Below are 22,703 nucleotides of genomic sequence, written 5' to 3'. Positions count from 1 at the left end.
ATTTTGTAAACGAAATTGTTTTGTGTCAAAAAAATATTGTCGTTCGTCTCGTCATTCGCGGCACGAGTTAAAAAAATAATTTTATAAAAAAAATTAATAAACGTGAAAAAAAAAATAATTTTAAAAAATGAAAAATTATAAGTGAATTTTTTTTAAATGCTTAGATTTTCTTAGATAGAAATTAAATTAAATAAAAAAAATAATTTAAAATATTTAATTAAATAAAAAAATTAAATAGTGAAAGTTAAACTGTCAACGATTAAACGATAAAGTGATAAAAAAAATAATAATTTCTAAGCGAAGTAACTGCAGTAATGGCAGTATCTTGTCCTGAAGTGATGTACGGTGCATATTATCCATATTTATACGGACGAGCTGGACCAAGTAGACCATTTTATCAATATGAAAGAGTGAGTTTTGATTATTTTTCTGTTACGATAAAGGCGGTTAAATGATAAATTTAGCGAATAATGATGATGGATTTGGCTAAATTTGAGTGTGATGTGTCTCTGTTTAGGCTGTTTTCGGTAATAATTAGCTGAAAAGTTGATTTTTTGAATTTTGTGGAAAGTTTAATTAATTTATTTATAAAAATTATGAGAAAAATCATAAGTTAAACTCATAATTATTGAAGTTTTGAGCATTTTTGAATAAAATTTGAAATTTTTGGAAAAATTTTGGAAAATATGAACAAAAATTAATATTTTTTATTTAAATTAAATTATTTTTGGAACAAATTTGTTCTTTTTTCCTTAAATCCTTATCTTTTGTTATGATTTTTAACGTTCCTCGAACAATAAAAAAATTTAAATTTGAGCCTTTTGATCATATTCAATTATAAAATGTTGAATTTTTGAACAAATTTTAATCAAATTTGATAATAAATAATATTATTTATACCATTTAATTTTTTTAAATTCAAAAATAAGTAATTGACATTAAAAATATTTTAATTTTTTTTTGAAAATTTTCAATTTTTTACACAAAATATGCTAAAAATGCGTTATTTGAAAACAAAAATTGCAAAATATGATACTACCTTCATTTAACTTTTTTCATAATAAAATCTCTCAATTTGGTACTAAACAAATTATATAATTATAAAAAATTATTAAAAAATTAATTCACTTTTGAATAGTTAAATTTTTATCAATTTTTCAAAAATCTATATTAATTTTAAAATAATAATTTTAATTAATTTTTTAAAATAATTTTGAGAAATCAGACAAAATTTTTCCAAAATTTGCTCATCAAAGATAAATTAATGTAAAAAAAAAATTTAAAATAAAAAAATTGAAATTAAAAAATTTTTTAAAATTATTATTGCCATGAAAAACTTTTAAAATTATTTTATTTTAAATAAAAATATTGAAATTAAAGAAATTAAAAATTTAAAAAATAAAAAAAAATATTATTTTAATTGGCAAAAATTAAATTTTTAAATTACTTTGATAGCAAAAGGCTGAAAATCACAAATTAAAGATTTTTCTTATTTTTAGCTCAAATAATTTAATGTTTAAAAATTTAAAAAAAATAAATTATTATTAATTTTTTTATTTATTAAATTTATTAATTATTAAATTTGAAAAATAAGCAAAAATAATTTTAAATTTTTTTTTATCTCTTCAATTGATCAAAAAATATTTAATAATTTCTCACACATTTAAACGTAAAATTTCAACAATGAAACGCTCAAATTGACTTCCTTACAAGTAAATTTTGATAACTCCAAACTTAACACTTTCCTCAATGCACACTTTTATCATGAAAATATCAAAAATATTTCTTCTTACCCACACACCGACTTTCGTTCGTCTTTTGCCAAGACAAGACCGACTTCTTCCCGTAATCTCTCGCAAAGTCGCAAGATAAGACAATGTAACTTGTTTTTCTCTTTACATTGCGCACCATTTACGAGCGTACGAGATAAATGTGAACTCTTGTTAAAAATCTTGTAACATTTTCCCTCCGCCTCTGGTAGTTTGATAGCTACCGCATTTGCTACTGCATTCGCCTTTTCAGCATACCCCGAAAAGATAAAATTAATATGTGTGTAATCTCTCTCTCTTTTCCAAAGCCGCAAAATAGCGGCTTACTTTGTTCTTCATTAAAACCCGAGTTTTGTCTTTACTTTATCGTCGAGCGTCGTTCGTCGTACCAAACTAGATTTGTGGATTGTCTTGGCTTGCAATTATTTTAAAATGGCAAAAACGGCAAAGTAAATATCTTATTTTGTGTGCGCGCAGCGAAAAAAGGCAGCAAAACACCAACAAAACGTCAGACAAAGCAAAACAATGGAAACATAAAAGCGTTAAATGAATGTGCGGCCTTAATTGCTAGTTTTGTTAAATTTTATGTACTGCTAATAGAACATGTTGTGCTGATTGTGACATATCTACTTGAGCAAAAAAAAAACATTGAAACAAGGGCTCGTCAAGTCGCTTTATTGAGGTTTCGAGCGTTCTTTGAAGGTTTTTCGACCAGCATTGGCAAAGTAGTGAAGCGGATCCGGTCATAAATAATAAAAATTTATTGCAAAATTGATAAGGAAGCGCATCAACGAACCGTGAAGCGAACAAAACTTTGTGTCTTTTGGAGATTTGTGCGTCAAAATGCATGAAAAGTCATCAAAAACGCAATTAACATGGCATTAACACGTCTTTAACCTTCTTATCTTGCTAATTTAATCGCGATAATTGTCACATAAATTGGCGAGACAGCAGCGGAGGAACACGAATCATATGCAGGAACAGGGATGTAGCGTTAAAGGGCCCAATTTTCAAACTTTTTTTAGTTCATTTAATTTTTTCTTGATAAAATTACGATTTTTACGTTTTATTTAAAGAAATTGTGATAAAAAATTCCCTTCTTTTTAAGAAAATTGAACGTTTTGGAAAAATTTTTAGAATTTTTTGTTAGAAAAAATAATTTTACTTAATTAATAATAAAATAATTTAATTTTACTAATTTTGATTTTAAATTATTCAATTTTAATTAATTATAATCAAAATTTAATTTTATATTAATTTAATAAAAAAAATTAAAATAATTTTTAATTAATTAATTTTTTAATAATTTATTTTATTTTTTTTAAATAATTTTTATTTTTTTTTAATTTTAAAAATTTTTTTTAAATAATTAAAATTTTTCAAATAAGTTTTTTCTTTTTTTTAAATTTTAGGATTAATTTTTTTTTTTAAGGCATAGACTAAATTTTTAGCTTCCTTTTTTTTCAAAATTTTAATATTGAATGTTTTTTTTAGCATTTTGAGTTTTCATAGCTGAAAAAAATTTTCTTCTTTTTTCAAAAAAAAATTAAATTTTTGAATTAATTTTAAAATTTTTTTTACTAGGCATAGACTAAATTTTTAGTACTTCAATTTTTAACCTCTTTAAAAAATTTTGAAATTTTAAAAATGTTTTATTTAGAATTACAATTATTATTTAGATTACAATTTTTTTTTTTTTAAAATTTTAAAGAAATTTTTTTAAAAGCTTTTTTATTTTTTTGAGAATTTTTAAGGATTTAAAAATTGTTAATTTTTAGTACAGAAATTTTTTAGTACTAAAATTATTTTTTGATAAAATCTCATTAAAAGTCATTTTTTTATTTTAAAAAAATATTTTTTCTAAAAATCCAAGAAATTTTAAAAATATTTTTGCAAAAATTACAGTAAGAACATGAAAATTTATTTCAAATTTTTATTTGTCTCTTGTTCTAAAAAAATTAAAATTTAATAAATACCATCCAGTTTTTCAAAAAATTTTCAGTTTGGAATTTTTTTTTAAATTTTAGGCTCATTAAATGAATTTTACTATTTTATCTCTTATTTTTCCTTTGAAAAATAAAATTTTCAGGAATTTTTAAAGAAAGATTTTTTATCATTTTAAACCATTTTTTCAAGCCTTCTGAATATCAAAATCGCCCCTTGTGAATTTCTTCTGTTTACGCTTCTGTCTAAAAACCAAAACAGAAAAAAAGACAAAACTGCGACGGCTGTTAATATTAATAACGTTAACACTTACTCAACAACGCAACACCAGCCAACATGTGTGTGACTCGAGTAAGCATCGAGTGTCGAGAGCGTAAAAATAAATATTTAAATCGAAAGAAATAAATGTCGTTCTGTCGTGTAACATCTTTGTTTCCCATTTATCTTGCATTTCGGCACAGTGCTTTAAAAAGAAACGCGCGCACACACAAAAAATCATTGGAAACATGTGAGATATGGATCAAGAGACTTTCCGAGGATTCTTTTTAATAAAAACTGCAAAAATCCCTTTAAAGAGAAAAAAAAACAAAAAGCGAAAGAAAATGCCTTCAAAAATATTTAAAAAATTGTAAAATACACAATAAAATGTTGTTCCATTGTTCACTTCAATTATCCCTCCTTCACCGACTTTTTCTTCATTTTCTCGCCGTTTCGCCTTGCGTTGTTAAGCTGTGAGAGATTCGCATCAGGAGATAACTTTAATAATAATAATAATGTGAAATCTTAATTCAATTGTTCAGCTGCGTATGGAAATGAATTGAAAGAAGAAAATAATTTACATACCAAACGACCGAAGAATACCTGAGACTCCTCGTTTTGTGTAGCTGCTGTTTGAAGAAGAAAAAAAAACGCATGAGAATAATTTTTTGTTTTGTTTTGCCTCTTTATTATTACATGGAGAAACACCACAAAGTGAACTAACTACCGAATGGATTAACTTTGTGATGTAAAAGACGTTTTTAAAGAAGAAAGAGGAAAATCGTGTATGGCGAAAAAATGAGGGGTGTCAAGTAAAGCTTATTGCAAGCAAAGTATGCGAATTTTTAAAAATTTTAATTTAAATAATTTTTTTTATTCTTAAAATAAAAATTGAATTTTTTAGTCGAATTTCTGATGCAATTTTTTTTTAATAATTTTTTACAAAAAAAAAAAAATAAATAAATTTACAAATTTTATATATATTTTTAAAATAATTTTAAAAAGGATTCTTAAAAAAATTATTTTTTTTTTAATTTTCATTGAATTTATTTTTTTTTTGTTTTGAAAATCAAATAAAAAAATTTTAATTTATTTTTTTTTTAATTTTTAATATTTTGAATAAATTAAGTAAAAAGGTTTGACCAATAGAATTATTTAATAATTTTATAAGAAAAATAATTTTTGTTTTTAAATTCAAAAATAAATTTAAAATATTTTTTTTTTAAATTCAATTAAAAAAATAAAATAAAAATGGTAATAAAAAAATAAATTTTGAATAAAAATATTTAAAAAAAATTTAAACAAAAAATATAAAAATGTTTGTTTAAAATTTTATAAATAAATTCGATTTTTTTTTAATTTTTAGAACAAAAAAATCAATTTAGTGATTTTTTAAAATTAAGAATCTATTTTGATTTAAAATAAATATGAAAATATATTAAAAATTAAAAAAAAAATTAAATATTTTAGAACAAAAGTTTTTAGTACAAATGACAAAAAAAAATTTGGAAGCAAATTTATTAATTTTGTGAAAATCTCTTTTTAAAATTTCTTATATTTGTTTTTGAAAAACTTTTTTTTTTGTAAAAACATAACTTTACAAGACTTTTTATGAGATTTTATAAAACAAAATTTAGTACTAAAAATTTTTCTGTACTAAAAAATATAAAAAATTTCAAAACAATTTCTCTCTTTGATTAAAACATGTTTCAAACCTAAAAAATTAATTAATTAAAAAATTAAATTAAATTAATTAAAATTAAATTAAAATTGAATTAAATTTAAAAAATTATAAAATTTTTTTTAATACTTTATACAAAAAGAATAAAATATCAAGAAAATACTTGACACCCCTTAAATATCACAACATTTTGCAAAGAAAAAAAATCAAAATCGCGGAAAGTTGAAAAGGTATGAAGAGGAGTAATAATTGTAATAATAAGCAAGAACAAAACGTAAAAAAATGAAGAAAATATCAAACGGAAGGGATCACATCTGTTCAAGTGAAGAAAGAACGAGCAACCAGTTGTTCATATTTTTGCTTATTATCTTGTCTCGCATTTTGTTTCGTGGCTGGATTGGGTGTTGAAGGTAATAAAGTACTAAAAGTCACAGCATGAGCGATTGTTTGCGCAACACGCGGTCTTTTGTTTGCATCAAAGGGAAATTCTTCAATTACGCTTTTAACGCTCAATTATTCTCATCTCGTGAGCTTGAAGACAATTTTCTTCGAGAAGAGGCTTTTAATCAAAGTCATTAGCTTATCAAGTGTCTTTGACGTCGTCAAGTGTTTCGAGCGAGTGAATTGGTGTTTTTGCCGTCGGAAAACGCGCACAAAATATTTCGTGAAGAACGCACATGATTGAACTAATGAAATACTTTCGTAGCTGTTTTACGTTCTTTTGCGCATAGCAATCTTACATCATTCCCCATTGAACTACTATCGAAGTACTCGACGTGGAATGCAACAAAAATACTTGTTGAAATTTAGCCAAGTCACATCATCATCATCATCGACAAGAGCCGCCATTCGGTAATCATTTTGTCGCCGCTATCACCTTTTTTTCTATTTTTATCGATTATTTTTTTATTTCCTGTTTTTTTTTCTCTCGTTTCTAGTTCAACCAAGAGCTGTATTCGTCGGGCGGTGTGCCCTTGGCAGCGTCATCAAGCACTTCCGCAGGCTCCCATTCGCCTTGCAGTCCCCTGTTGCCATCGACATCGGCAGCTCTCGTCGCCGCATCGACGTCAAATCTCTCGGGAGCGTCTTCGTCGCATGCCACGCCGGGCACTTCAGCTGCGTCGGCAGGCAATAGTGGCATCTTGGGTCTCGCCGCACACAATATCGCCGGCACATCGTCACAAAGTTTACCACGGAGCATTACCAAAGAGGAGGATTTGAGTGGCGGCGCGCGCGGAAGTGACACCGAAGGCAACACAGACACCTTTTCGCAACGTTACGCTGCCGCCGCTTCCGCGAAAAGTCACTCGCATGCCTCGATGTCGTTGTCGAAAGGCGCCTCGCTGCCGGGAACACACAACGAAAGCAGTTGCTCGTCGGATCCGGAGTCGAATCATGCGGGTCCCAGTACGTCAGGCATCGATCACGGAACGTCGGAGGGACGAGCGACATACCTTTCGGCAACTTGTGTCGTTTTCACCAATTATTCGGGCGATTCGTCGAGCGTCGTCGATGACCATTTTACACGTGCATTAAATTTTAGCGAAAAAAGTAGTAAAGGTAAGACAAGCCCGCCGACCAAAATTAAAGAAATTCCTTCATTTGCCGCAGAGACATAACAAAAATATTTAAATTATCATCTCGCATCATAGAATAAAATGCAAAAATTCTAAGAGGAAAATTATTATTACAACATTTATGTAAAAATTTTCATCATCTTCATATTTTGAATTAATTGCAAGGCAATGTTTATTAAAAAATTCCTTTGTTTTCACCTAGCAGCACATGTACTCCGATTTATTTTTACATGCGGCAAATTTTGTATTATGAATTATTTTGTTTGTTTGTTTTGTCTTTGCTCGACACAATGCTCTCTCGCTCTGCCTTTTCTGAAATAAATGGCATTCAAAATATTTTGATACGCGTGATTCGCACATAAGTAATCACGGTTGTTGTTATTTTTGTAAATAATTTATTATTAAACTTTTTTTTTGTTGTCGTCATTGTTCTAAGTATCTCTATTTGTGTTGCCCCGGGTGTCATGATGTGATGTATTTTTGTGTTTCAGGAAGATTTTGAACGAAAATTACGACTTGAGATAAGAAAATAAAGTTGAAAGTCTGAAAAAGAAATTTTTTTCTTAATTTAGGCCAAAGAAAATTTTTAATTTAATTTTAAAAAAATAATTAAATTAAAAAAATTAATTATTAATTAAAAAATTTAATTTTATTTTTATGAAAATTTCAAATAAAAATTAAAATTAATTTAAAATTGTTGGAAAAAAAATAATTTTTTTTATAAAATTTTAAATTTTTCCATTTTAGGTTATGTTTTGTCAAAAATTTTCCAATATGAAAATTTCTGATTATTAGTAAATATGAATTTAAAAAATAAAATAATTTTAAAAAAAAATATTATTATATTAAAATAAAAAAAAATAATTATTTTAAAAAAAAATTAAAATATGATTTTTTTGTAAAACACTAAAATTAATTAAAAATTATTGAAAAAATTTTTGGAAAAAAAAAAATATTTTTTTTATTAAAAAAAATTTTAAATAAATTTTTCGAAGTTGTTCAAATTATTTTTTTTAATAAAAGGAATTAAAATTTTAAAAAGATTTAAATAATTTAACAAAACAAAAAATTTTAAAAATAAAATAATTAAAAAAATTCAATTAAAAAAAAATAATTATTTTATTTTTATTGAAAAAAAAAAAAATTTTTAATTATGGGGGGGCAAAAAAAAATTCTGACAAAATTTTAGATTTAAAAAAAAAACTGAAAATTAATTAAAAATTATTGATTTTTTTAAATTTTCAAAAATTAAAATTTTTTAAAAGGAATATTAACAAAAAAAAAAAAAAAATTTTAGTAAAAATTAATTTCTTTTTTTATAAACAATAACTTATCAGTTTTTCAATATTTAAAGTTTTTCAAAAATAATTCAAAAAAAAAAAAAAAAAAATTTTCAAAATAAAAAACAAAAAATAAATTTAAAAAAATTAAATTAAATTAAAAAAATTTTTTTTAAAAATTATTAAAATCAATTTTAATTTAATAAAATTAAATTATTTTAATAAAATAAATTTATTTAAAAACTTATTATTTTTTAAAAATTAAAGTTTATCAAAAAAAAATAAATAAATAAAAATAAAATTAACAAAAATTTTCCAATATTGACCAAAAAAATGTCTCTTGCATTTTCTTCATTCTCCATTAAATTCAATAAATTTTACGAGAACCCAGTCCTCAATTACATTATTAACGCTAAATATAGCAATCAAGTCGCTACAAACGCATTTTTCACGAGAAAAACTCGAGAAAATAAATAAATAATAAAAGTAATGAAAAAGTTTTTCCAAATGAAATGGAAAGGAAATGAAATTGGAAAAAGACATAAAAATGTTGTTGCTTTGCACTTGAGGAATTTCAGAAAAATTTCTTACAAACGTACAGCGTTCGTGCGACTCGAGATGATTTTAGAATGAAATCGGACTATAAATAACGTTGTCGCTCTCGCGAGTGTCGTCGTGCTCGAATCACGATGACGACGACCTAATCAAGCCCCTTTTTTGTTCCAGTTTCGAGCGAAAAGATAGATTTTATCATCTCGTCACATTAATTTTACATTGATCACAAATAAATAAATTATTTTTGCTCGTTTTGTACACAAGCAACTCGCAACTTGCATCGATAATCACTTTGTGCTGCATTTACATTGTCGATGCCCCGTTCATTTATTGACTGATTAATATTCAGTTATTTCTCATCTCATCACTTACTTCTTATACGATTGTCGTTTTTTTTTTGTTTTGCTACTTTTGCGAGTGTTTTGGGCGTCGTTCAGTGCGATTTTTCTAAAATTTTATTTTTTTTTTAAATTTTTTTTCAAAAAATATTTTTTTAAGAAAAATTTAATTTTTTTGTTAAAAAAAAATCTCTTGAGAAAATAACTTCATTAATGACCATCGCCAAAAAATCAAACGACCAAAGCAAGAAATTCCAGTTTGGAGACAACTTTTATTTTCTTCCAAGAAATTTTGTGTCAAGAGCAGTTGATCGCGACTTGTATGGACGACGATGAAGATTTCTTGATTTTTTTTTGCGCGATTGTTGATTGAAACTTATCTCGTCTCATTTCATTGTCTTGACAAAAAGAGTGTGAAACTCATTAAAATTTCCTTCGATGCAGATTTCTTGCCATTTCGCGTCATTTGCGTAACCCTTATATGTAAATAACGAACGCAACTCTCGAAAAAGTCACATTGCACAAGTCAAATGATGGAAGCGAGACAGCTGAAACGAAAATGAACACGCTCGATAATGATAACAACACACCACATTACACATAAATATCGACGGATCACACAAATGTTAATGAAAATTGTTTGTTTTTAATGTTTATGACAGAGAGAAATGGGAATTTAATTTTTAAATTATTTTTACGTTTTTAAGAAGAAAATTTTCTTCGGTTATTTTTGGGTGTTAATTGTTGTTTATTGTTTGAGTGACAAATTAGTGTTAATATTTATGTGATTTTTGGGGGCATTAGTGTCAAATGTTAGGACAATTTATTTTGTGTTTAAGAAGTTTTTTGAGGTCTTTGAAAGATTTTATTTTTGAGAGAAATTCTCATGTTTTTTACTTAAAAAATTAAAATATTAAATTAAATTTGAATTTTTTCATAATATATATAAAAATCAAAAAAAAATTATTTATCTAAATTTTTTCCAAACATTTTTTTTAGTTTTGACTTCTTTTTACATAAAATGAAATAAAAAAAAATATTTGAAAAAAATATTTAAAAATTTTTTTTTTAAATTTGATTAAATATTAAATATTTAAAAATTTAAATAAATAAAAATGGTTAAAAATTATTTCATTAAAATTTTTAAAAATTACTCATAAAATAAAAAAAAAAAATTTTTCAAACATTTTTAATTTTAATTTTTATTTTTTTTATTTATTTTTATTTTTATTTTTATTTTTATTTTTATTTTTATTTTTATTTTTATTTTTATTTTATTTTTATTTTTATTTTTATTTTTATTTTTATTTTTATTTTTATTTTTATTTTTATTTTTATTTTTATTTTTATTTTTATTTTTATTTTTATTTTTTTTTTTTAATTTTTAAAATTTAAAAAAAAATAAGAATAAATTGTATCAATATTTAATCAAATTTTGATAAGTTTCTCGGAAATACTTAAATCTCTGTTTGCATTTTTTTTTTGTAAATCAATTTTATCAAAATGATTAAAAAAATATCGTAAGATAACCCGATTTTTATCAAAGCAACACCCGTTTTTTTGGATTTAACCGATAATTTGAGTTCAGTTAACACTTTTCACTCCAACTGAAGAGTTAATTTTTTAAAATGTTGCAAAAGTTATTAAGAATATTTTTCATAATTTTTCAAATCTCACCAATTTTTGGCGTGAAATGTTCATTAAAAGCCAATCTTTGTACATTTTCATCCGTAAAAACAACCGAATTCAACAAATGGTTCTTTCCAACGAGCTCTGACAACTCTTCCGTCGAAATAATTTCCTTCAAAGAGAGCCAAATGTTCATTTTGACCGACGAATTGTGCAATACTTTCCCCAATTTGAAGGAAATGAGAGTTTTTTCACTGACTCTTGATCGAATTGCGCCAAATGCGTTTCAAAACTGCCTGAATTTGGCTTGGATCAAATTAGGAAATAACAATTTACGGACATTGGATGCTGATTTGTTCAAATTTAACACAAATTTAGTGAAAATTTCACTTCAACAGAACGAAATTTCATCAATTGAGGGAAAAATGTTCCAAAATCTACCAAAATTGGAGGAATTAAGACTTGGCAGGAATCAATTAATGGAATTTCCGGTAGAAACTTTTCCCGTTATGAGAAATTTGAGGATGTTATCACTTTTTGACAATAAATTGAAGGACTTGGATGTTGAGATGATAATGAAAAAGTTTCCAAAATTGAAAGAAATTAATGTTGCAAGTAATTTCTTGAGCTGCGAACGCCTTGAAGACATCTCAAAGTATTTTGAACAAACGGAAGTCACCTTAATTGGGCCTAAAATGGAAGAAAAATGTGAAGAAAAATCATTTTTAATGACAAAAATTGATGAAAATAATCAAAATTCAACAAAAACTGGGGAGCAGATGATCGAATATGACGAAATTAACGAAGAAAATCCCCAAAAAATGTCAAATTTAGCGATAATCCTTCCAGCAACGTTTGGATTTTTAATATTTTTCATCTCTTTTTGGATAATTAACAATTGCTACAAACGTCATTCTTATAAAAAAGCATCAACTGTCTGAAAAATACAAATTTTTATCGTAAAAAAATGGCATTCAATGAATAATTTTTTTCCCATGCCCAAAAAAAATCAACCAAAATTGATTATCTCCTTACTTTTTTTGTGAATTTATTTCCATTTCTGTGAACTTTTTCAATTCCTTCCTTATTTTTTTGCTTCTTTTTCTCACTCTCTCGAGTATCGTTAAAAAAATTAAAATTTCCAATAAATATTTCTCGATAATGTTAACAAAAATATTATTTTTTTTTGTCGAACCGACCCGTTGACTGAATGGTGTGATCGAATTTATCTTCTTTTTATTGACCTGTTTCATTGTTTTTTTTTTATTTTTTGTTCATTTTCGACGTCGTTATTTATGGCGAACCGGAGTTCGAGTCAGTAGTGTTTTTTGTTGTCGCAAAACGCATTTTAATGATAATGCTGCGCGATGGCGAAGAACAAAAGAATCGAAATTGGTTTTGTTTAACATAAGAATTCAATTTTTTACGTTCTTTTCATGGGAAAAATTTTCGCCAATTTTTTTTTCGTTCGTTTTTCTGCCGTCTTCTGACGTCCTTGAAATATTTTTATTTTTTTTCGGAATTTATTGGCAATTTCGGCAATTTTTGCGGCGATGGGAAAATGCAATTTCAATTAAAATGTTATGCGCGCGTAATTGAATTAAACGGCAATCTAATGAGAGAACGACGACAACGGGCGACGACGTCATAAAACTGTCGCTTAATAACAAATTACTTAATGAAGACGCTGTCATAAATCATTTAGCGAAACGAGACATGCGAGAGAATACGGAGAGAAGCAGGGCGCGAGATCATATCATAAATTTGCATGTACAGTAAATAAGAGCTAAATGGGTCATAAATCAAATTTTATGCAACAAACAACAAATAATAATGAGAAGAAGAAAAAACAAAAAAAAATAAACTACGAAATATTAACGTCTTATTTAGCATCGAAAATGTGTAAATATGGTTTCATGGAGATTTTTTTTAAATGGAACACATTTTTACAAGATTTAGCGGAATTACATTTTTATTATTTTTTTTTTTATAAAATGAGACATAATTAATTGAGGTTTAAAGAGAAATTTGCTACTGGAATTATTTTTTTTTAATAAAAATTTTATTTTTTCGTAATTCTCTAGATAAAATTTTTTTAAAATTTATTATTAATTAATTTTTTTATTAAAAAATTGTAATATTTGTCAAAATTTTAAAATTAAAAAAATTACAGCTAAGAATATTTTTAGAAATTTTTGATAATTATTTTAAGCTTTTTGAAAGCTTAAAAATTTAAAATTTCGAACATAAAAATAAAATAAAAAAATCATAAATTATTTTTTAAATAAAAAAAAAAATAAATAAAAATTAATTAAATTTAAATTATTAAATTTATTATTAATTTAGTTATTTAATTTTTTGTTTAATTATTTTTTTAATTAATTTATTTTTTAATTAAATTAAAAATTTTAGAACTCAAAGTAATTAAAGAATTTAGAAAAATGATAAAAATTTATAAAATTTTTCTTACATTTGATTCTTTTTATTTAAATTAATTAAATAAGAGGAAAAATTTTAAAAAATATTAATAAATTATTTAAAATATTGAACCTAAATTAATTAAAAAATAAATAACAAAATAATTAATTAAAAAAATAAATACAATTAAAATAATTATTTTTTTTATTATTTTTATTTTATTTTATAAATAATTTTTTAATTTAAAAAATTAAATAAAATAATTTAAAATAAATATTAAATTAATTTTTTTTTAAATTTTATTAATTTTTTATTAACGAAAAAAAATATAAAAAATCTTTATATAATACTAAAACTTTCGTTCAATTTAAAAATTAACTTTGTACAGCATTTTTCAAAAAATAAAAAAAAAAAAAAAATAAAATAATAGCAAAAAAAAAATTTTAAAAAAATTAAAACCACAATCAACAATAAAAAGTACGCTAAATTTCACCCGAAACACCATCTTCTCCGCAAAAATTACATCGAACAAGCGCACGTGTCTCGCATGCAAAACACTTCATTTTCCGCGACAACATCACTCGAAAATCCAGCAAAATCTTCATTTACACGCAAACCCAAAGAAAAATAAAAAAGAGATTAAAAGAAGACCAAACAAGTGAAAAACGACGAGATTTGTATACAAATGTGTCTAGTTAGCAAAAGACGAAAAATTTTAAATTCATTTTGAGAAAAGAGAAAAAAAACCGAACAATTTTACATGCAATTAATTGGAAAACAAGTGTTGTGTGACAATGTTCTGTGAGGCGGCTTGTTCGCTGCGGTTCTTTACTGTGTTGATATATTAATAGCATGACGTCTTGTTTTAAGTACTTAGGATGGTAAGAAATAAAAAATGACAAAATTATGTGTAAAAAGATTTAATTTTTCCGAAGAAATGGCAATTGAAGGAATTTTTAATGAAGATTTTTTTTTCAAATTAAATTAATTTAAATTTTATTTTTTTTTATTTTTTGTAGAAGGTTCTAGTCCAATGTCAACGAGAAATTTTCCTCCATCCTTTTGGGACAGCAATTATGTGCCGCCGATTCCAACGCATCCACAAGTAAGTTTTTTAAAGAAAATTATAAAGAATAAATTTGAGACGATTATTAAATAAAATTAATAAAAAATAATTAAATAAAAAATTAAAATTATTTTTTTATTATTTTTTTAAGTCAATAAAAAATTATTACTATTAAAAAAATTAAAATAATAATAAAAATCACAAAATTATTTATGAAAAATATAAAAAATAAGTTTAAATAAAAAATTTAAAATTATAAATTAATTAATTTAATTTTAGAAAAATTTTTTACAAAATTTTATCAAAATAGATAATAAACATTTTATTTATTTATTTATTTTTTTTTTGATTTAATAAAATTCATTAAATCAATATTTTTTAAATATTTAATTAATAAAAAAAATAAATAAATTTTTTAATAAATAATTTAATTTACAAAACTATTAAAAAAAAATAAAAATATTTTTTATTAAAAATAAATAAAATTATTTTATTTTAATTAATTATTTAATTTATTTTTTTTTATAAAATAGTAATTGAAAAAATAAAAAAAAAATTTAATTAAATTAAATTATCAAAATTTGAAAAATAATTAAAATTAATTAATTTAAATTAAAATAAATAATTAAATATTATTGAATTAATTAATTAAACTTTTTATTATTCAATATAATTAAATTAATTTTATTTAATATTTTTTTTAGGTCCCCGATTTATATTCAACAGATGGCGGATATTCGACAGATCCATGGGTTCCGCATGCCGCTGCTGCCCATTATGGCAGTTATGCGCATGCGGCCCACGCCGCTCATGCTTACCATCATAACATGGCACAATATGGAAGTTTATTACGATTACCACAGCAGTACGGACACAGTTCGAGGTAAGATTTTTTCTCACATTTCCTAAAAAAACCTTCCTAACTCATTTTTTTTTCTACAGTTTCACGAATCGACTTCATCACGACCAACAGAGTGCTGCTCATGCCTTTGAAGCGAGCGCCGCCGCGTACTCTAGTTATCCAAGTATGGCAGGTAGGACCACTTTTTGCTGTCTAAATATCTATTTTTGCGCCGCCGAGCGAGCAATGTCAAGCGGCAACAATCAAACGAAATATTTTTTGGACATTCCAAACGACCAGTAGCCCGCAAATTCCTCCGTCTCTAAAATATTTCTTCTACGTACGCTGCGCTTTAATTACTCACGAAAAAAATTTCAACTTACCAAAAAAAAAACTTTTCATGTTTTGTCTTTGCATTTAACACGATCGTCGCCATTATTGAACAAACACAAAAAAAAAACTCGAAAAATATTTTAGGTTCAATTTTAATTACATTAATCATTAGATGTTTTGTGCGTTTCGTATTAATCGTCAAGATCGATTCCGCATCAACCGAAGACGACGTCGTCAAATTCAAAAAATCAAGAATTCAGTGTCATATCAACAACTACACGCGAACAGTCGAGTGTTGAGTGCACGAAAAGGAAGATTGCTAATAAAATTTATGGCAAAAACGGCTTTCTGGAATGCAGGAGGTTATCAAAATGTTACTGAAAAATGTTTTGTAAGTTGCTTGTCAGTTCGCATACGTGACTGTGTGTGGACAGTTGTACGATTTGAAAGAGAACAACCGAAGAATTTCATGTAAAGTAGGAAAGATTGTATCGTAGGGTGAACCAAAAATATTTATTTAATTATAATTTGTTTGAAATTTTATTCTAAATTTATTAATTAATTAAATTAAATTTTTTAAAAATTATTTTTTTTTAAATTATATTATTTAAAAGTATATATTAATATTCTAATTTAATTTTTTAAATAAAAACTTTTAGTTTAAAATTTTAAAAATTAAATAAAAAAAATAATTTTATTTAAAACTGTGATGAAAAGAGAAAATTTTTATTTTTTTTTTTTTTTTTTTTTGTAATTTTAAAATTTTTTTAAACATTTCAGTTGAAAAATTCATTTAAAGAATCATTTAAAAATTTATTTTTTTTTTAAATTAAATTAAAAGAGCAAAAATAGAGCACCATAAAAAAAATTAAAAAATACGACCAAATTTTTTTCCATATAAAATAAAAAAAAAATAATAAAAAATTATAAGTCAAAAAAAATTTTTTTTTTAAATAATTCTCAAAAGAATTTTTATCAAACTTTTTATTTATTTATTTAATTTTTTCTATAAAATTAGACGATAGTCAACAAAAAATGAGGAAAAAAATTTAAAACGCTACTTTTGAATGTAAAATTTCATGATAAATTTTATTTTATTTACAAAAATTTGTTTTTTTTTTGTAAATAATTTTATTAAAAAAAAATAATTTAATTCAAAATTTTAATCTTTAAATTTTTTTAAATTATTTATTTAAGTTTAATTTAGCAAAAATTACCTTTTTTGAACTAATTTAAACCAAAAATTTATTGAAAAAATATTCTTATACTCAAAATTAATTTTCTGAAAATTTTTTCTCATGAAAAACTCGTTCCATCCTACTGCCTTCCATTAACACACACGATAGACGGTTAGACAAAAGTGTGTGTTATTGTCATTTGTTTTACAATAATCGAATTTTTCTGTACATCTCATTCCTTTTTGTCATACACAATACAAATTTTATCTTTTGTGTTCATCTACAACACTTGCACATATTGCTTTTCGACATCTTTGGAGCACACACGAAAAATACTCATGCGAGTTAAGTAGAACGCAAAAGGACCAAGAAACAATGCGTTTGAGACAAAGTGGAACATTTTTCGCAAATAAAAAAAACAACAACAAAAAGTTTTGTTACGTTTTTGTTACTCGCTTTTGTTTTGTTTTAATTCGCTCTTTGCTGGAGAAACAAAACTGTGCAGCAAAGCTGTGAACTTGATGACTAAGTGTTTCGAACGAGTTTCCTTTGCGCGAAGTTTTTGTATCGATTTTTGTTAATTTTTTCTAATTTTTTATCTAATCAGACTAAATTTAATTAAAATTAAATTTTTTTTAAGTTTTTTTTTAGTTTGAATTAGCAAAAAAGTGAATTACAAATTTTTAACGGTAATTGACTTTTAAATTTTTTTTATTAAATTTGATTTTTTTTTTAAATTGAGCAATTTTTAAGTATTTGAGAATATTTTTTACGAATTTATAAAAAAAATAATTTGAATTTAAGTTAAATTGTCAAAATAAAAATATTAAATTTGATTAAAATGTCAATTCAAAAATTGACCGTTAAATATTTTAATTATTTTTTTTTTAACATTTGAATTAAATTTCAATGAAAAGTTTTTATAAATTCGTAAAAAATTTAAATCAAATTTAAAAAATAAAATTTAATGTCAATTTAAAAAAAACTACTAATTGATAAATAATTTGAAAAATTTTATTTTTTTTTTATTTTTACGAATTTATTAAGACTTTTGATTGAAACTTAATTCAAATGTTGAAAAAAAAAATAATTAAAATTTTTAACGGTCATTTTTTGAATTGACATTTTAATAAAATTTTCTAAAAAAAATTGACAAATTAAAAATCAAATTAAAAAAAAAAATTTTTTTCTAAGCAAAAAAATCTTAAATTTCTAAACAATCACTCTTAAAATAAAATTCTTTCTTTAGAAAAAAAAAAAACTTCAAACCCGCAAAATCCAATAAATTCCCTTTAAAAATACCATCTATCAGCCGATCGATCGATGAATCGTCTGACGTTGCCGTAAAAGGCACGTTACGTAAGAAATTGAGCGGTAAAAAAAAAAGTACAAAAGGACAGCAAATTTTTTCCGTGTATGATAAACAATTTTAAAGAGAGGCAAAAGGTAGAAAACGACAAAAATCAAAAATAAAATAAAATAAATAAAACAAACAAAACGAAAACGACACAAAAAGGGGTTAAGAAGTGATGACACATTCAACGAAAAAAAAATCATACGCGACAAAATACGAGATCGACACAATGGAATGTCGATTTTTAAATAAGTTTTTGTTCGATTTTTGCTGTTCTAATTTTTTTCCTGCTTTAAAAATTCCGAATATCGATTTCTTCTTGCGCCAACTCTTGTCTATCCTCCGAAAAAGACATAAATCTATGTCAGAGCCGCTTTTCATCGTAGCTCTCGTGTGTGTTTATGATATAAAAGAGGGAAAATGGCATAATAAGCATGAAAATAGTGGAGCCATTATACCAACAACACGTGAGGAGCGCAAACGATAAAACATTCCCAAAACGAGGGGGAAATAAATTTGCCTCGGACATGTTTCATGCAAAAAAAAGTTTTCCATTTCAAACTTTGTACTTTATGATCAAAATGATATATTTACCATCGTCATCCGTTTAATTGTCCGCCACTGTACAGAATTTTGCGTCGCTTCAAGCCACGCCTCTTCTTTATTTTGCCTTGTGTACGATTCACTTCGCATGCTACAAAATTTCAAAAAAGCATTTAAGCATAAAATGAAATGAAATGGAGCTCATGCTCGAGTTCTAGAGAACTGTAAATTATGTATTTTACTGCGCATGATGAAGCAACAAATTATGTATTTATGTGCTCTGTGCCATGATATCTACGAGGCGATGCGAGACTAGACGAGAACGGTAGACGACAAAGTTGATGATAGACGACTTTTGTGTGTTTTTTGCAGATGAAGCAATTTGTAAGATTTTTGAATGGTCATGCTTGGAAGTTTTTTTTCTATGATGGGATGAAAAATCGATTTAAATGCTAAATATTTGATGTATTTTAAGCAAAAGAGTGAATTTTTAAGTGAAAGGATTTTTTAAAAGTTAAACTTGAATTTTCTGATTAAATTCAATTTTTTTTTTAATTTTTGCTTCAAATATTTTATGCAATTTTTTTTTTATGAAAAAAAATAATTATTATTAATAAATTTTAAATATAATTTTAATAAAAAAATTATTATTAAAAAATTATTAATAATACATATGTATTGATAATTTTACAATAAGGTTTTTTTATTAAAATTATTTTTTAAAATTTATTATATTTTTTTATATGTATATTTAACACTTTTTTTTTTAAATTTTTTTTATAGTAAAAGTATTTAAGAAGAAGAATTATTTTTGAAAACTTTTTTTCTTATCAATAAAATTAAAATTAAGCTTTTTACCCTTTTACACTTTTTTTTATTTAAAAATAATTAAAATTGTAAGAAAAATTTAATAAAATCTGTAAAAATAATAAATTTTAATTATTTAATTTTAATAAATTTATTTTTTGTCAATTTTATATTTTTGACTTAACTTTTTTTTAAAATTTATTACAATACTTTAGCTTCTTCGTAAAATTATTTTTTAAATTTTTAATTAAATTTAATTATTTTTTTATTATTTTAAATAATTTATTTAATTTAATAATAATTTTATGTACTTTAAAAAAATTTTAAATTAAAGTTAAAAAACAAAATTTTTAAACTATAAAAAAAATTATTAAATATTATGCTATTTATTAAAAATATTTATACAAATAAATGAAAAAATTTATATATAACTTTGATAAAAAATTAAATTTTAAATTAATTATAATTTTATTAAATTTTATTTTGTTATATGAACTCAAAAAAGATTAAAATGTAAATAATTTATTGTGAATGTGTTTTTTGAGTTCATATAAGAAAATAAAATTTTATAAAATTATAATTAATTTAAAATTTAATTTTTTATCAATATATATATATATACATTATTTCATTTATTTGTGTAAATATTTTTAATAAATAGCATAATATTTAATAAATTTTTTTTATAGTTTAAAAAAATTTTTTTATAAAAAAAATGATGAATATAAATTTTATTTCATTACATTTACATTAAATTTTATCAATATATTTTTTTCCTATTTTTTTTTATTTTAATTATTTTAATGCATAAAAATCGATATTTCATACAAAAAATTATGAAAATAATTCCAAAAACTTACATATCTTCCTTAAAACATCTCCATAAACTCCTTCTATCACATAACATCCATTAATTGTCACATTTTGCTCTGTTTTAGGGTGCTTTGTGGCCATTATCTATTGCTTCTCCCTCAAAAACGTCATAAAATTTATATGCGGCGCTGAAACACTTTGTCCCATTATGCTCGAAAAGCATTTTTATTACTTTACTTCACTCTTTTTTTTTCCTCCGTCATTAATATTCATATCCATAAATATTAATAACTTGCCTTGTCTCTCCTTCTCTATTTGTGAATAAAACAACTCGTAAAAAAAAGTCCAGTAGCAGCTTGTGAGCTATAAATAAAAATAATCATAAAAAACTTCACTACCGCATAAATTAAACGCGAATTAATAAATAACGAAAAAAAAAATTACAAATGGAGTCAATTTCATGAGTAATTACTAAATAACTAAAAAAATTAATAAAATTTTTTTTTGTATCATTTCAGGTCTCGAAGCTCAGGTTCAGGAGTCCTCCAAGGACCTTTATTGGTTCTAACATCGTTAATTCGTACAAATAAAAAAAAATGTTTAACCAACACAAAAAAAGTAGTCTAAATACCAAAGAAAACAAGATCTGAAAAGAAAAAAGACAAAAAAAAATTGGAAATTTACTTTTCCAGCCATTAGACATGAAAAACGAGACAACTGAAGGTCACCTTGGCAGTTGTCGAGGATTTTTTTAAAGAAACTTTTGTGAAAAATAGGATTAATTATGTTAAAAAATAGAAAAAAATCGTTGGTTTCTTATTAAAAATTAATTAATATTATTAATTATTAAATGATGTAAATATTTTTCATTAAAATAAAAAAAAAAATGTAAAATTTAGATGTTGACAAAAAAAAAAGAAAATGGTTTCAAAAGTATTGTTTTCTGATTTCATGTAATGTAAATTAAAAAAATTGTAAAAAAAAACGGGAAAATTGTGAGAAAAATTAATCAAAAAAATGTTAAAAATAAGAAAAAGAGAAAATTTGCAACAAATTTCGCTCCCCTTCTCTTTAAACGATTATAAAAGAAATTAATAATGATAATAAAAATTTATAAATAATTAAATAAAATGCAGGCAAAGTACTTGAACAACGATAAAAAAAAACAACATTTGTTAACAAGACAAAACAAACCCATATATTTCAATGAAATCGCATTGAAGTATAGAAAATGCAATGTTTTTCCATTTAATTTTTTTTTTCTTTAATTATTTATACACAACAATGATGATGATGCGATGAATGAAATTAAATAAAAAATACAAAAAAGAAGCAAAACTCTTGGTTACACATCAATAATTTCTGCATAATAATAAAACATAAAATAATAAAATAAAAAAATTTCTCTCTATATCTTTCTCTTACCACATACACAATATCTATATTTACACAGAAACATACATCATAGTAATAGTCGGAAAAAAAATTTTTTTTTAAATGAAAAAACCTTAATTAAATTTTAATTGAATAGAAAATGAATGAGAAATGTTACTATACTACACTTCTTCGTCTTCATCGTATGTTTTGTGTACAACTCTAGACAAAATTACAAAAAAAAAATTATATATATGATGAATGCACTTATATATATAAAATTAAATATATATATATTACTTTAAGATACTTATTATACATATAAAAATTACGACAACACAGCGTATCGTACTAATTGTATAAAAAAAATTAAATATAAATAAAACAACAGCAAACGTGAATGATAAACTGTAATAAAATAATGAACATAAAACTATTTTAATGGTGTTTCAATGAAAAAAAAATGCTTTTTCTTTGTATTTTTACTTTTTCTGGGTAATACTTGCGGAGTTTTAGACATGCAATGCGCTGCGGAGCGAACATAAAGTGGTGAGTATCGATTAATTATGAATTTAACAATGTACCTTGATGGTTATCGGGAGTTCCTATCTTTGCTGCTGTTTATACAAGTTTATGATGTGACCTAAACCTTGTTATTTTTTCTGGATCTGATAAGGATCTAAGGGTTGGATCTTAATTTTTTATTTTATTTTTTTTTATTTTTTGTAAAATTTTAAAGGGTTTTATCAAGATTTTTATTGTTTTAGATATTTTTTACCCTTTAATTTTGGATAAAATAATTAAAATTAAATCTAAGAAAAATTTTACAATTAAAAATAAAAAAAAATAATTAATTTTTTTTTTTATTTAATTTAATAATAAAATTTTTTTTATTAAATATTTTTTTTATTTTTTATTTAATTTATTTTTTTATTTTTTATTAAA

At 23.6% G+C, this 22,703-nt stretch overlaps 1 protein-coding gene across 1 annotated transcript; it reads left to right on the top strand.

Annotated features, from left to right (window-relative positions):
• The first annotated feature begins 225 nt into the window (after positions 1 to 225).
• On the top strand, positions 226 to 21,092 carry LOC134831701 (protein vestigial). Its single transcript, XM_063845501.1, has 6 exons — positions 226 to 410; positions 6,591 to 7,212; positions 14,469 to 14,554; positions 15,220 to 15,398; positions 15,458 to 15,549; positions 20,903 to 21,092. Exons 1-6 carry the CDS (start codon positions 315 to 317, stop codon positions 20,950 to 20,952), a joined length of 1,125 nt encoding a protein of 374 aa, XP_063701571.1. The 5' UTR covers positions 226 to 314; the 3' UTR covers positions 20,953 to 21,092.
• The last annotated feature ends 1,611 nt before the right edge of the window (positions 21,093 to 22,703 follow it).

Source organism: Culicoides brevitarsis, chromosome 2, assembly GCF_036172545.1.
Source record: "Culicoides brevitarsis isolate CSIRO-B50_1 chromosome 2, AGI_CSIRO_Cbre_v1, whole genome shotgun sequence".
Classification (NCBI taxonomy): domain Eukaryota; kingdom Metazoa; phylum Arthropoda; class Insecta; order Diptera; family Ceratopogonidae; genus Culicoides; species Culicoides brevitarsis.
The sequence above is the reverse complement of the archived record's forward strand: the minus strand, read 5'-3'. Positions and strand labels throughout refer to the sequence as shown.